The 12946-nt window shown below is 42.0% G+C and overlaps 1 protein-coding gene across 13 annotated transcripts in view; it reads right to left on the bottom strand.

The window, feature by feature from the left end:
• The window catches only part of Foxp1 (forkhead box P1), a 603661-nt gene that overhangs the window by 85049 nt on the left and 505666 nt on the right, over positions 1 to 12946 (bottom strand). For 11 of the 13 annotated variants that reach the window (XM_027428970.2, XM_027428964.2, XM_027428959.2 and 8 more), the window contains 3 exons: positions 7440 to 7577; positions 6317 to 6406; positions 846 to 999 (listed from right to left, as the gene is read on the bottom strand). In XM_027428970.2, the coding sequence (XP_027284771.1) occupies positions 846 to 999; positions 6317 to 6406; positions 7440 to 7577 (382 nt within the window). The remainder of the gene's footprint in view (positions 1 to 845; positions 1000 to 6316; positions 6407 to 7439; positions 7578 to 12946) is intronic. The other 2 variants (XM_027428965.2, XM_027428963.2) reach the window with 1 other exon arrangement.

Here is a 12946-nt window from a genome sequence, read left to right as displayed (position 1 = left end):
TTTTAACATCCATGGTGGAAATAAAATTGATAGTGTACCTAAATATTTAAAAAATTGTGTTCAAGGGGCTGAGGCGATGCCTCAACAGTTAAGAACACTGGCTGTTCTTTCAGAGGCCCTGGGTGCGATTCCTAGCACCCACAGGGCAGCTTACAACTGTCTGTAATTCTAGTCCCAGGAGATCTGACACCTTCTTCAGGCCTCTACAAGCATCAGACATACACATGGTATACAGCCACACATGCAAATAAAAATGCAATTAATAAATGTTTTTTAATGGTGCTTACATAAAATATTATTAAGATACTAAAATTTAAACAAAGAACCCAGTATCATGAACTCAGGAGGTAGAAGCAGGATTATTGTTGAGTTCCAGGTTAGTCTGAGCTATGTCAGAAATCCTACCATAGAGGGAGGAAGGGAAGGAGGAAGGGAGGGAGGGAGAAAGAGAAGGGGTGTATATAGAAAAAAAAAAAGAGAGAGAACTTTGCATGCTGTAAAACATGCCTTAATATGTATGATTAAACAGCATGTTAAAAGAACATTCGGAACCGAAATGTCCAAGGACTGCACTGAAACATTTAGTAAGAGCAAGGAACCTTTGATTTCCTTTATTTTCCCCCCAACACTGCAACACTGTCCCTGTGAGCATTTGGATCCCTGACTCTTCCTCTTGACATCAACAGGCATTGCGAGGGCCCATCTGCTTTTTTGGTTGTTTGCCTAATGTCTCTCTCTGCTTGTTTCAGGTGGGCATTTCTCTGCATAACAAGCAGGCAGATATCAAGAAACACCCCATCCCCCCTGCCCGCTGTCTTCATAGAGTTGCCTTAATGGATGCATACCTTGAGCAAGAGGTTGGAGGGGAAGGGCAGGCTGCCCGGGTTGAATTGTTAGAAGGCCTTGGCGCTGCAGAGACAGGAGATGCTGCTGCTGCAGCTGCTGCATCTGTAGAAGCTGCTGCTGGAAAGCCAACTGCTGGGTAGCCACCTGCTGTTGCTGCAAGAGACAGTGAGGGGCAGAATGAGATGGCCGCTTTCCAAAGAAGGTTAAAAGCGTGCATGTTTCAAAACTCGCTACCACCTTCAAAAACCTGAGGACTGCCACCTGAGCTCAGCGGAAGGCTCCATGTCAAGGTTTAAAAGGGACACAACATAGCATGTCTGAAGACAGGTAAGGGGGGAGGGGTCTGTGTTAACTCTAGTGCTTCCCACCCTCCTAGGACGAGAATTCCTTTGACAAGCCTGCTTTCCCAACAGTGGGGAAAGCATGACTTCTGTAGTCACTACCTGGACTTTGGAGACTTTGAAATCTGTAATTATTCACACTAAAAAGGAGATTTCATCCTTCTAGTCTGGAGGGATTTGAACCCTATACCCTTGAGGTGTAAAAGAGTAAGACGCCTCCCTCCTTTCCTGCATTGGCAAGGACCTTTCACTAGTGTTTATCGCTTCTGACATAAATAAATGAGAAAAAAAATCAGACCTTTGAAGAAGAAAAACTTCATCTAATATTGTTAATTAGCCATGACAAATGATGAAATAACATTGTAAATCTTTCATAGAAACAGCCACTAGGTTTTAATTACGAACATTCATAATTTAGCAAACAACATCATACTCCACTATGAGTGTTTAATGTGAACAGGCTCTCCAAGCTTTAAGATCCTTCAGTTGGCTTGAGTTTCAACCTCCAAGTTGTCCTGTGTCCCCCGCCCACTTTGTTCTAGAAAGGAGGGGCTTTATGATATGATAAATATCTCTGTTGACTGGACAATGACAGGAGGAAAACTTTTGTTGTGTAAAACATCAATACATCATTCCTGTGTTTAGCAGGCTTTACCCCAGCCAAAAAAAATTAATGTAGATTTCCTCAGTAATTATCTGAGTGATAGAAAGATAATACGGTGCAGGACTACAATAAATAGAAGGAAATTATCTAATATCCTTAATCTGCTAGGAATCATATCGAGGTGGAGGTCTTGGCTACATTATGGCTAACAATTAGAAAGGAAAAATTAACCCTTTCCAAACTGAACCGTATGTATGTATGTATGTATGTATGTATGTATGTATGTCTTCTTTATGGAACACACAAGAGCTCTTTTAAATTTTGAATATTATTCCAAAGGTCAGCGAGACTTTTACAACTAAGATGATGACCCAGTATTTTTAGAGCCGGCTTTGCTTAATAATGATATTTTACAAACAACTGCATTCACTTAACCTAACACATGACCTTGATCTGATATGGCCATGAAATGGTGTGTGCACCAAGACCTTCTGATGCAAAGTTCAAAGGAAGAGAAAAACGGTGGTTTCCTTTTGGCCTCCATGTAGTTTATTTTACAGTAAAAAAAAAAAAAAAAAAAAAAAAAAGAGAGAAAAAAAAAAGCCATCGTCCTCATATTAGTAACCAATTTCAGACTTACCACCACGCCACTGAGAAAGTTAATTGAGTTTCACTCCAAAAAACAAATTCTATACCACTAACAACAAAAATTTAAATAAATTTAAATGAAAAGCCAGTACTTTCATTTTAAGAACAGCATGCAGAAAATGATCCAATTGTTTTCACCCCTTCCCAAGTTACCACATTAATGTGAAACCCAGTGATAGTTATATTCGTGTCAAAAGGATTTTTTCACTTCTTCAACAGATATTAACTCATGACATTAAAGAAGAGGGTTATGGACACAGTCAAAGACTGGGGAATTAGCCCCTGTTGAAGTCAAATATAAAGGGGGGGGTTGGGGGCTGGGGCGGGTGCTTCCTGTCTTACTGTAAATGAATGTTTAAAAACTGTGTATTTATATAAAATGACTGATGCCTTTTTCTGTTGTCTGTGGCCATCCCTAGGAAAGGCCCATGAAAGCTGTCCACGTTTGAAAAGCCAGGATATAAAAGTATACAAGGCCCATTGTCCAAAGAAGAATTTAAAAGCAACACTGGTTGCCAAACCGTGCTCCCCACCCAGTTACCAAACACAGGATACGAGGCCGTTTGTTTACTTCTCACAGTTGAATGCATACAAAAAAGGTCTCTGCACAGTCCCGGGACAGGTCAGCAGTCAGTGTTAAAATGCTCAAATGCCCTGATAAACCTTTCGGTTCAGGTCCCCTCCCTAGAGCTGCAGTCAAAGGTCTGTTTTCCTTTCTTTGGCTACTCCCTACTGCCTAACATAAACTGTCATAACTGCCCAGGACAAACGGCCCTTTTAAAACAATCGACTTAGCCACCTCACCACACAGGATGGCACCCCCACATACACCAGGCTCAATTTTAAAGTGAGTTCTTCCATCTACTTCCCAAACAACCCAAGTCCAGAATAATCCAGAAGCTGAGCTTCTGTGGTGGCCTGGGCTACATCTCTGACACCACCAGCACCTATCTCCAAAGGAGCATCTTGGTTCTGGTTCAAAGTGAAGTCAAACTTCCCAGGAGGTATCAAACACACCTTCAGGGAAAAAGACAGCAACTGCATTGTGCTCTGGCTATGAGTCCACAGACAGTCAGAAAGGGGGGGAGGGGGGAGTACCTGAAGGCAGAAAAGGATGCACCTCTAATGACAGCGCATTCATTCTGTAAAGGAATACACTGGCCCCATCTGCCAATGTCTATGTTCAAACCCTGTCAAAGTTATCACCACCAGGCCACACCACACAGCTGCCACCATGTGACGCTTTCACCACAGAGCAGGAGGTCCATCGCCTGCATGGTGATTCTGGGGCACAAGCCCTTGACATCCTTCAGAGAAGCAGGATCTCCTAACTACTGGTTTAACAGTCCAGTGGCACCATGAGCACACATCAAAACTCAAGGACATACTTGTCTGACCCTACCCGTCTTGCCTTCCTCTAGGTACACTGAGGCCACACCAAGCCATGGGCCACAATAAGCTCACAGTCCTCAGGATGCAAACAAACAAACACAAAAGCCTACTACAGTGCAGAACTCTCTTTGCCTATGGACACAACATGCTCATTTGGCCATCACTCTCTGCCCAAACTCAGATGTCACTGTCATGTTTGTGTGTCCCCCACCTCCTGACAACAGCACTTTGGGAACTCTCTCTCTTCCGTTGGGGAACTCCCCCACTCCTCCTCTTTCTAGAGCCCTCAGAGCTCATCTGAACTTTCATGTCTTCCCAGCACGAGGACGTGCTTTCCCAACTCTGTCTACAAGACCAAATAAGAGGTTAATAAGAAGTGGCAACGGGAAGGAAGAACACAGACAGCCCCTGGTAACTGATAAGAGGGACAGTGGCAGCCCTTTTTAGTGTGTCTTCAAATATAGAGTTAAAGATCTTTAAAAAACTAAATTTTGATGCCTTTGAAAAGAAAGAAGCACAAAATAACAACAGGGGGTTATTGCCTGCAAGCCACGGGGGAGAAACTCCATAATTCTTCTTCTCCCTTTTGAAGGCTGTGAGAAATCTGATTCAAAAAAGCAACAGCAGAAGGGGAAACCTCTTGAGGCTGTAACCATTTCCTGTGATCATGCATAATGTGCTTCAAAAGTGGGTTTTTACCAATTCTGTTGATCAATTGCACCTCCTTCATAGCCCTTCTTTTTTCTGCTGTGTTTACATCTGATGTGACTCAATGACAAGCACTGTCTGAGACTGTGAAACAGGCCTGTCATGTTGATTTATGGGCGCATCAAACCCCAACTTGTCCAAACTGAAGCTCGCAGTTCATTAATTAGAGAGTTGTGACTTTGAAGTCAGCTTTCAGACTGTGGTTTTTAACATTTGGCTTAATTTATATGCTCTTGAATGTGGATCTCTAAGGGAAAAAACTGAAATTCCCTCCTTGTCTTTGAACTTCTTTTGACCGCACAATAATCATTTCTTTGTCCAGAGTGATGCCTGCAATCCCAGAGTCATTAAGGCGCATTGAACTGCCACTGATGAGTAAGCCCCGCTGAATTAGAAAAACAGCCAGGAAAACAAAGCTGAGAGCCTTCTGCGGGGTGATATCTCACAATTACATGCCTTCCCTCCCCGTGCCATTTCCATTTTAATTACTGTTAGTCCTTTAGATTTACATTTTAGACACTTTTTAATCTGTTCCTTTTTTATTAGAGCAGCGCCTGGTAGCGAGCCACTGTCCTTAAGGTTGTGTCAGCATTTTCATTAATATGCCTCCTCCCCTTTACCCAAAACTGCCCCTGGTCCACGGGGGTTTACAAGCAGCCTGCTAAACAGGACTCCGGGGTGGGGAAACTTGGCAGAGCACAGAAAGTGAACCCAATTTGTGTAAAGGGAGGAGCTGGCATGGGGAGAAAAGTCTGGGAAACTCCCATGTGTAAAACCATCATCCATACTCCTGTGAGGGGCAGGGATGAGGAGTCAGTCACCTGGCAAGACTCCCTCCATAAGAGCAAAGTGGCCAACTGTGTAGGGCTAGCACAGAAGCTAAGAAAGAGGTAGCACGCTGTCCAAGGAATTATAAATTTTGTTGTCACAGGAGAGATACTGAAGCAAGAGCTTTGGGACCACTGTAAAGGGTGGGAGGGAGGGTATCCTAATACCTAGGCAGCTTCCAAAAGTGACAGCACCTCAGACTCATGGAAGCATATAAAAGGCAAAGTGGGACTGAAGCCCTGGGGAGATCTCCTGGTATGTGGGACTCCAAATATCACTGGCCTGGGCAGTGCAGCCAAATGAAGTACATTGTGAACACTACAAAGAACTGAGAGGTAGAAGTAGATACCATGTAGTGTTGGTTTGTTTTGCCTCAGTTAAGTACAGATGACCTGAGCTAAAGTCCCCCAACTTGAAGTCATGCTATCTGGTGCATGCACTAGGAATTAGGACATGCTCAACATGCAAGAGGTCAAACGAAGATGGGATGTTTAATCATGTTCTAAATGTCTTGTTTGATTGCCTGACCTTACAAGAAGTTAGCTTGCCAATGGAAAAGGCCATTGACACCGGCCCAAACACTTGAGTTCATCAAACAAACAAACCAATGACTAAGTGGTGTGTGGGAGGGGGACACCTAAGTGTGTGTCCTCCTCCAATTTTTGTCCCTCCCCACCCTGGTTACATGCTGGTCCTCTGTAGTGCCAAAGGAGCCTAGAATGCTGCTCATGATGCTGTCACCACACAGAGGTATGCTGTGATGGTGATGTTAAAGCAAGGAATCAAGAAATCTTTGTACAAACAGGACAATAATTCTTGGTCTGAGAAGCCAAGAACCGATAGAGTCAGCTGAGTTGGGCAATCATTTAAAAGATGAATGACAGTTTAATAGCCACTAGATAGTCCCCTGAGATCTGAGGTTTGAAAGTAAAATATGCATTGTCGGTACCTCTTTCGGTTGTTTTCCAGCATGTTGCTGTTGGAGAAGTTGAAGCTGCAACTGTTCTTGTTGTTTTTTATAAAATTCTTGAAGCTGCTGCTACAAGAGAGAGAGGAGGGGACGGTAAGTAACAGACGACCGAGGCCCACCGTCCCTCTCCATGCCATGCACAAACTGTGATTTGAAAAATAGCATCCTTTTATCTGGAATGGCCTGACCTTTTACTTTGAAACCTGACAATAAATTCCACGCACACTGACTATTCTTGGCATTAAGGTCTGAGGAGTAATCTCAGAAATGAACTGATGAAAAACATACCATTTTCTACACAAATTAATTAAAATAAGGCAAAGGATGACCTTCGATTGTACAACAAAGCCAAGATGCCCTTGCAGAGTCTGGTCAGTCTCTAGTACAGGCTTTCTAAATTATGGGGGAAGGGGCAAGGAGGGTCCCACTCTTGGATACTTCAATGGTGTTGGGAACTTCCTCAGTCTATCCTCACCATTCTATGCCAGCGACTTCTATCTCTGTAGCAGCTAGCCTTAACTGTTGGGTTCAGGTTGCCTCTTAAGTCTGAGGATTATGTCCCCAAGATACAAGGACAGTTACAAGTTTATCTGAGCATCGTATGTTTGGAAAAAGTAAACTCTGTGCCATGAAAATTAATGAACTCCAAAATGCTTCTTTATATGCCCAAGGGAAAAAAATTCAAAGGTAAGACTTGGAGTTGAAATGGGGACTCCAAGAGCTATCTGTATAAATTTGCTTCCAGTGTGCACCTCATGTTGCTTTGATTCATGCCATTTCGAAGTCTCTTGGCTTACCAAATAAAAGACTGTAAAGTCATGTAAGCCTGAAAGGTCTTTTCCTACCAAGTCCAATCACAACCCTAATGAGTCTCAGTTCACAGAGCACTCTCCAGACCTGAGCCCTGGACCCATGGCATCATTCTGCTCCTTCAGGGGCACTGATGCCACACTTATCACTTGGGGACCAGGTAGGGCTCTGTGCTACTTAGCCAGCCATTGTTCATTCTTCAAGGGGGAAACAGCTGTGTGGGTTAAGGGGAACTGTGAACTGAGTTGTGAGGCCCTGGCTTCTGCAGAGTGGGCAGGAGGAGGACAATTACCTGTTGAAGCATGAGGGCCTGCTGCTGCTGGAGGAGAACCTGGAGCTGCTGGGGGCTCAGCACTTGCTGCTGGAGGATCTGCTGCATTTGCTGGGGAGTGATAACCTGAGGTGTCATCATAGCCACTGACACGGGGACCTGGAACATTAATGAAGGGTAAGTAGGAAGCCAGGAAGCCACACACCCTCAGTCTCCCAGGGGCCACCTAATTCAAGAATTGACCAATTTCCCAATGTATGTATTTATCATGAAGAGATATGACCACAATCCTATATAAACCCTTGTGCAATTATCATTATCAATTTTTATTGTGATGTTGTCGCTAAGTACCAAACTCAGGGCATCACAGACGCAGGTCAAGTCAAGAAATGGAAAAGAAAATCTTGCAGCCAGGGTGGCTTTACAAGCCAAGAAGGAAGCACACTTTAGCAAATGTTATCAGGATTAGGGGCAGATCTACCCTTATTCACAACTGATTTTTAGGCAAAAATTGCTGTGAGAAGTCAACCTGCACTTCTGTTTTGTTTTAGGGAGGAAATGAAGGAGGAACAAACAGCTGTGGAGCCACAGCTGTTATGACCCACTTCCCTTGTGGACAGTGATTTTTCAGATTTTCAGAGTCATCAACGATGCTTAGCCTGGGGTGGATCCCGGTGGGGAGAGAATCGAGGACACACCTTCTGAACTTAAAACATGGACCCTTCCTAGGATGCCTTTCACCCTTCCTTATTCACCCAGCATACAGATGTCTCAATTCTTTCATATTATGTGTGATACCGGTAAAAGCCGCTTTCCATGACATTTCAGTGACAAACAGCTACAGTGATGAACTTGATAGCATTTCGTATTTGCAACTGTTAACACGCTTCTGCACGGGCATCTTTGCAAAGAACCTGCACACTGTATCTGAAAGGATGATGTCTTGTTCAGATAAAACACTGACATTAAAATGACAGGCTGTCTTGGCCAAGGTTACACAAATTGTATTCAAGCGGATACCTAATGACAATGCTACGAATTCTGCAAGCTTTCTAGAATGTAATTTAGCTATTCAAAATAATCACGGCACTTGTGTTTAATTTTCAGACTACATGAGAACCATTTTGTCAGTCCCCGTAATCCAAGAAGACTACTTCATGAAAAATCAACCCCCCCATAAAAAGATATGAAAAGAAAAAAAAAAAACACAATAAAAGAAAAGACAAGAGCCAAATGTCTCCTAGAGTAATATTTAAGCATCTTACTTTTCTTTGGTTTTTTTAGCAAATGTGCCAGCAAGAAGCTAGAAGCTGTAAAGGATATATACTTTGTTAAAAAGGGTCTGCTGTCATCTCATGTATTACAATAAAAGGTAATAACATGTTTTGCACTTTGCCTGTGTGCCACTTTAAAAAAAAAATCCTGCAGACAATAGCTGATCAAAAGATAAAAGAATTTAAAAAAATCTTTCGAGGGAACAGTAAGCAAAAGAGAGAAACGGAGTGTTAATTTTATGTAACATAATGTCTTAATATGCAGTTTATCTTGACTTTTTCACATGACTTGCCCTGTCATTTGCATAGCGAGCTCTCATTCCTAATTTCACACTCATTATGCACTGATGTCCCGATTTCTCAGCATCACTAATTTTGATGAACTAAAAATGGTTCCTGAAGGTCAGATTCACATGCAATGATCATTCTCCACTGTTGTTGTGGTGTGTTGTGTGTTGGGGGGAAGTTGGGGGAGGTTCATGTACAAGTTTCACGTGTTTAGAAAACACTAGCTAGAACACTCAAAAAATTTCATTAACCCAACTCGGGGAGGTCATCCATGAATTCTTCCTATTGCAGTGGTCTTTTAAGTGTAGATGTAGTTACACTGTAATTTAAAACAGATGGGCATGTCTGAATATTTTTATATGCAAAAAGGGACAGATGTATATGAATGGATAAATTATCCTTTTAAAAAGATAATTCGCAGCATGAAATATCACCAATGATTGGAACACTGAACTTGCGTACAGTCTAGGGCAAACGCCAAGAAGACACTATCAAAACATCTAACCATCTATGTACTAATTCCAATTAGTCAACTTCATCTTCATCCAGAAGAAACTTTCTGAATTTTTAAACATGCACTGGGTGCCAATCTCCATCTTCAGAGCTCCTGAAGCCAGCATATCACAATAGAAGTTTACTATTCCTTGAGAGTCGCATGGCCATACAGGAGGCTCACTGAAGCAAACAAAGGAACCATGTTTAAGGTTTCTTTTTCTCTCTGCATTTCTTGGATGGCGTACAACACAAATACTTGTGAGCCAAATGTCTAATGGCGATGGACAGGAAAACAGACAGGAACAGGGTGGTGTAAAATCTGAACTGGTGATGAACACGAACCTAAGAGAACCTGGCAGAGAAACAGTACAGAAACAATCCCCTCATCGTCATTTTTAAAAGTGGTCTGAAGCCTCTGTGTTAGAAAAGGACCTGGGTAAATTGGAGAGGGGGTGATGGAAATATTATAGGGGCCACATAGATTCATGAATGTCAAATCTCTTCCAACTAGATAAAGAGTGTATTCTATAGTAAACACATTCTACCTTAATAAAGGTGGATCTAAACCACTGTAGGTAATGGCATATATGCTACTGTGCTTTTTTTAAAAATCATATATTTTAAAAGCATTTTATTTGTAAGCCTGGGAAAACAGTGTGTGTCTTTTTAAGTGAGAAACACCATGACCCCTTGGCTGTCAATAAAAAAGAGTGACCGGGAAAGACTGACAGGTGCAGGTAATTTTTAAAGCCTTGCAGACTGCCAATGGTCTCCAGCTCCTTTTCCCATAGTTACTTCTTCATTGTTGGCAGTCGAACTGCAGAACAGTAGAATGAACTTGACTCTCCCCTGCTTGCTCCCTTTGGACACTTTGATGGAGGGTCTGATGAGTAATAAAATGCTTCAAGCAGCAGGCGCAGCCCAGCCAGGGACAGGCGCAAGAAGCCTGAGTAACCCTCCCAACTAGTGGAGCGGTCCCTGAGTAATCTGAAGTGGGCCATTATATCCTGATGGCTTGAACTCTGCTTTTACTATCTGAAACCACAGTTTCACATCAGTTGGTTCCCAGCCACCAAAGTGGGCCAGTGAGCTTCATTTTCAAATGCAGTGAAACAGATTTTGGTCATAACCATCCCCACCCCCCCACACACACACCTCAAGTTTTTGCTCTAATATATCAGGACAGGAGGTTGTGGCAAGGTTTCACAAAAATATTCGGATGGACCAGAAACTATAGTTTCTGGTGGAAAAGAAATGAGAGAAAAAAAAAAATTGGAGCAAAGTTTAAAGTTCTAAATAGTTAAGAATTATGGCCTATATATCCACTCCCTTAATTCCCAGTGTCCAGCTTTCTCGTGTAGCTAGTCCCTACTAATACTAGGAATCAAAGGGCATGCAGTACCAGCGAGGGGCTATTACAGCCCACACTTTATTACCCATTACTACTGAGGTCATTAACGGCAAGAGTGATTGTCGCAGCCCTCACCTATTGATCACTGTAACTGCTATCATTTAATCCTGTGTTGAATGTCTGGAAAGCAGCTAAAGGCACACGAGAGAGAGTGGTTTAGCATCGAGAAATATGGCCAAAGCTTAGAAATTACACTTTGATTCATAAAATCTAGCCAGTGGTTTAAATCAATAGTATTTAAAACAGTCATGTGAATTTTTAACTACAGCTGTCTAATATTTATAGGGCCCTCATTGAGAGCATTCCACGAAAACTAAACTTTGTCCCCCGCAACCCGGACACCCAACCTTACCCTCCTCGAGATAAAAATTCACTTCTGATGCTCCATGTAGCTACAAGGGCTTGGGCCTTATCTGGGAGGTGAAGCTTATTCTTGAATTTCTTTTCCTTAGAAGACAATTGGGAAGGGGAAAAAAACCCAATATCCCTGTACTATAGCTATGCTAACTGTTTGCATGTACAGAAATGAGTGAGCTGCATGGGGCTGTGTGAGCTCACAATGAATCACAGGAGGCAATTTATGAAGATCTAGAATGATTCTGTCTAGCTGCCTTCAAGGGATCAGAAATTGGAATAAAACTTCTGGCAAGCATTTAAAGAGTGCTAGCCTTAAAATACTGGACTTAAACACACATATGCACCTACAGTTGACTCTTTCTTTGAGCTTCCTGGAGATATCATGAATTAAAAAAAAAAAAAAGTGAAAACAGTGCAGGATATGCTGTTGACTGATACCAATGGGGTGTGGCCCATCCCAGGTGCACACAAACCCTCCTGAATGGCAGAAATACAGCTGTGCTTGGCCATCTGAACGTAGCTAGTTTGGGCCTGCTGCTACTTAATACCAGCAACTAGAGGAGCATCTTTTGCACCAGCGACTGCTGGTAAAGGCTCAAGCACTTCCGGCAGTTTCCTTTTTCTCCAAAAGGACACCATATCATTGGGACACTTGCAGACTATTAAACAATGCACCCTGCTTTCTTCTTTCTCTTACTCACAAAGGTGGGGGGAGTTGGGCAATGGGGAAGAGGAGTGTTGAAATTTCAAAAGCAAACAAACAAATAAAAAAAAACACTCATAGAAACAATACTTGGTTCTAATCTAGGAGACAATTGAAGGAATTGGGTGGGAGTCGAGACGACACAATATAAATACTGAAAACAACACGTTATCATTTCTTTCTCTCCCTCTCCTTTACACTGAAGTTAACTACGAGTAAACCGTGCCCAGCACAAATACACACAGACTTTGTACATTCACATCCTTTCATAATTGCTATGTTTACAAATCATATAACTGAGATGGTAAAAATGCAATATCTCACTTCATTTTCATTAATTATCTATTACATCATTTCCATCAAATTACTTGCAAACAATTACTTGGAAACTGTTTTCCAACCTCTGATCGTGAGCAGCATGTATGCCCCCAGAACCTCACTTGCCTTCCATACTTTAAGCTCTGTTTGGGTGGCAACTGGTGCGGTTAAGCAGTGTCACCCAGTCAGCCACATATCGAGAGCAAAACAAATTAAATTAGAAGGCTCTAGAATGTCAAAACAAAAGCAAGCAAAGAAAATGGCTCTATTTTAGGAAAAAAAAGGAATTATGCCCAATTTTCTAGGATCATAAGGAAGCTAGCTTGAGTTTGTACCAGGAACCACCTAGGAAAATATAACCCAGTTTTCAAAATTCATAGCCAACAGATACAACAGACAGATCAGCAGACAAAAAGAAGAAGAAGAAAAAAAAAAAAAAACAAAGGCAAGGGCTCCTATTCTCTGTGCCACTAAAAATTAAAAACAAAACAAAACAAAAACAAAAAAACACCCCAAAACTTAAATCAAGTACCACACAAAGTAGCTGTATCAAAAAATGGGGAAAATGTATTTCTGACATAACATTTCTGTCTTAAAAAAAAAAACATGGTATTCATGTGGAAAGTATAATGCTGCTTTTTGTATAACTCTTTTAGACTTAGCTATTTTGCCATAATACTGT

The sequence above is a fragment of the Cricetulus griseus genome, chromosome 8 (assembly GCF_003668045.3).
Source record: "Cricetulus griseus strain 17A/GY chromosome 8, alternate assembly CriGri-PICRH-1.0, whole genome shotgun sequence".
Taxonomy (NCBI): domain Eukaryota; kingdom Metazoa; phylum Chordata; class Mammalia; order Rodentia; family Cricetidae; genus Cricetulus; species Cricetulus griseus.
This window is presented reverse-complemented; position numbering and strand designations above follow the sequence as displayed.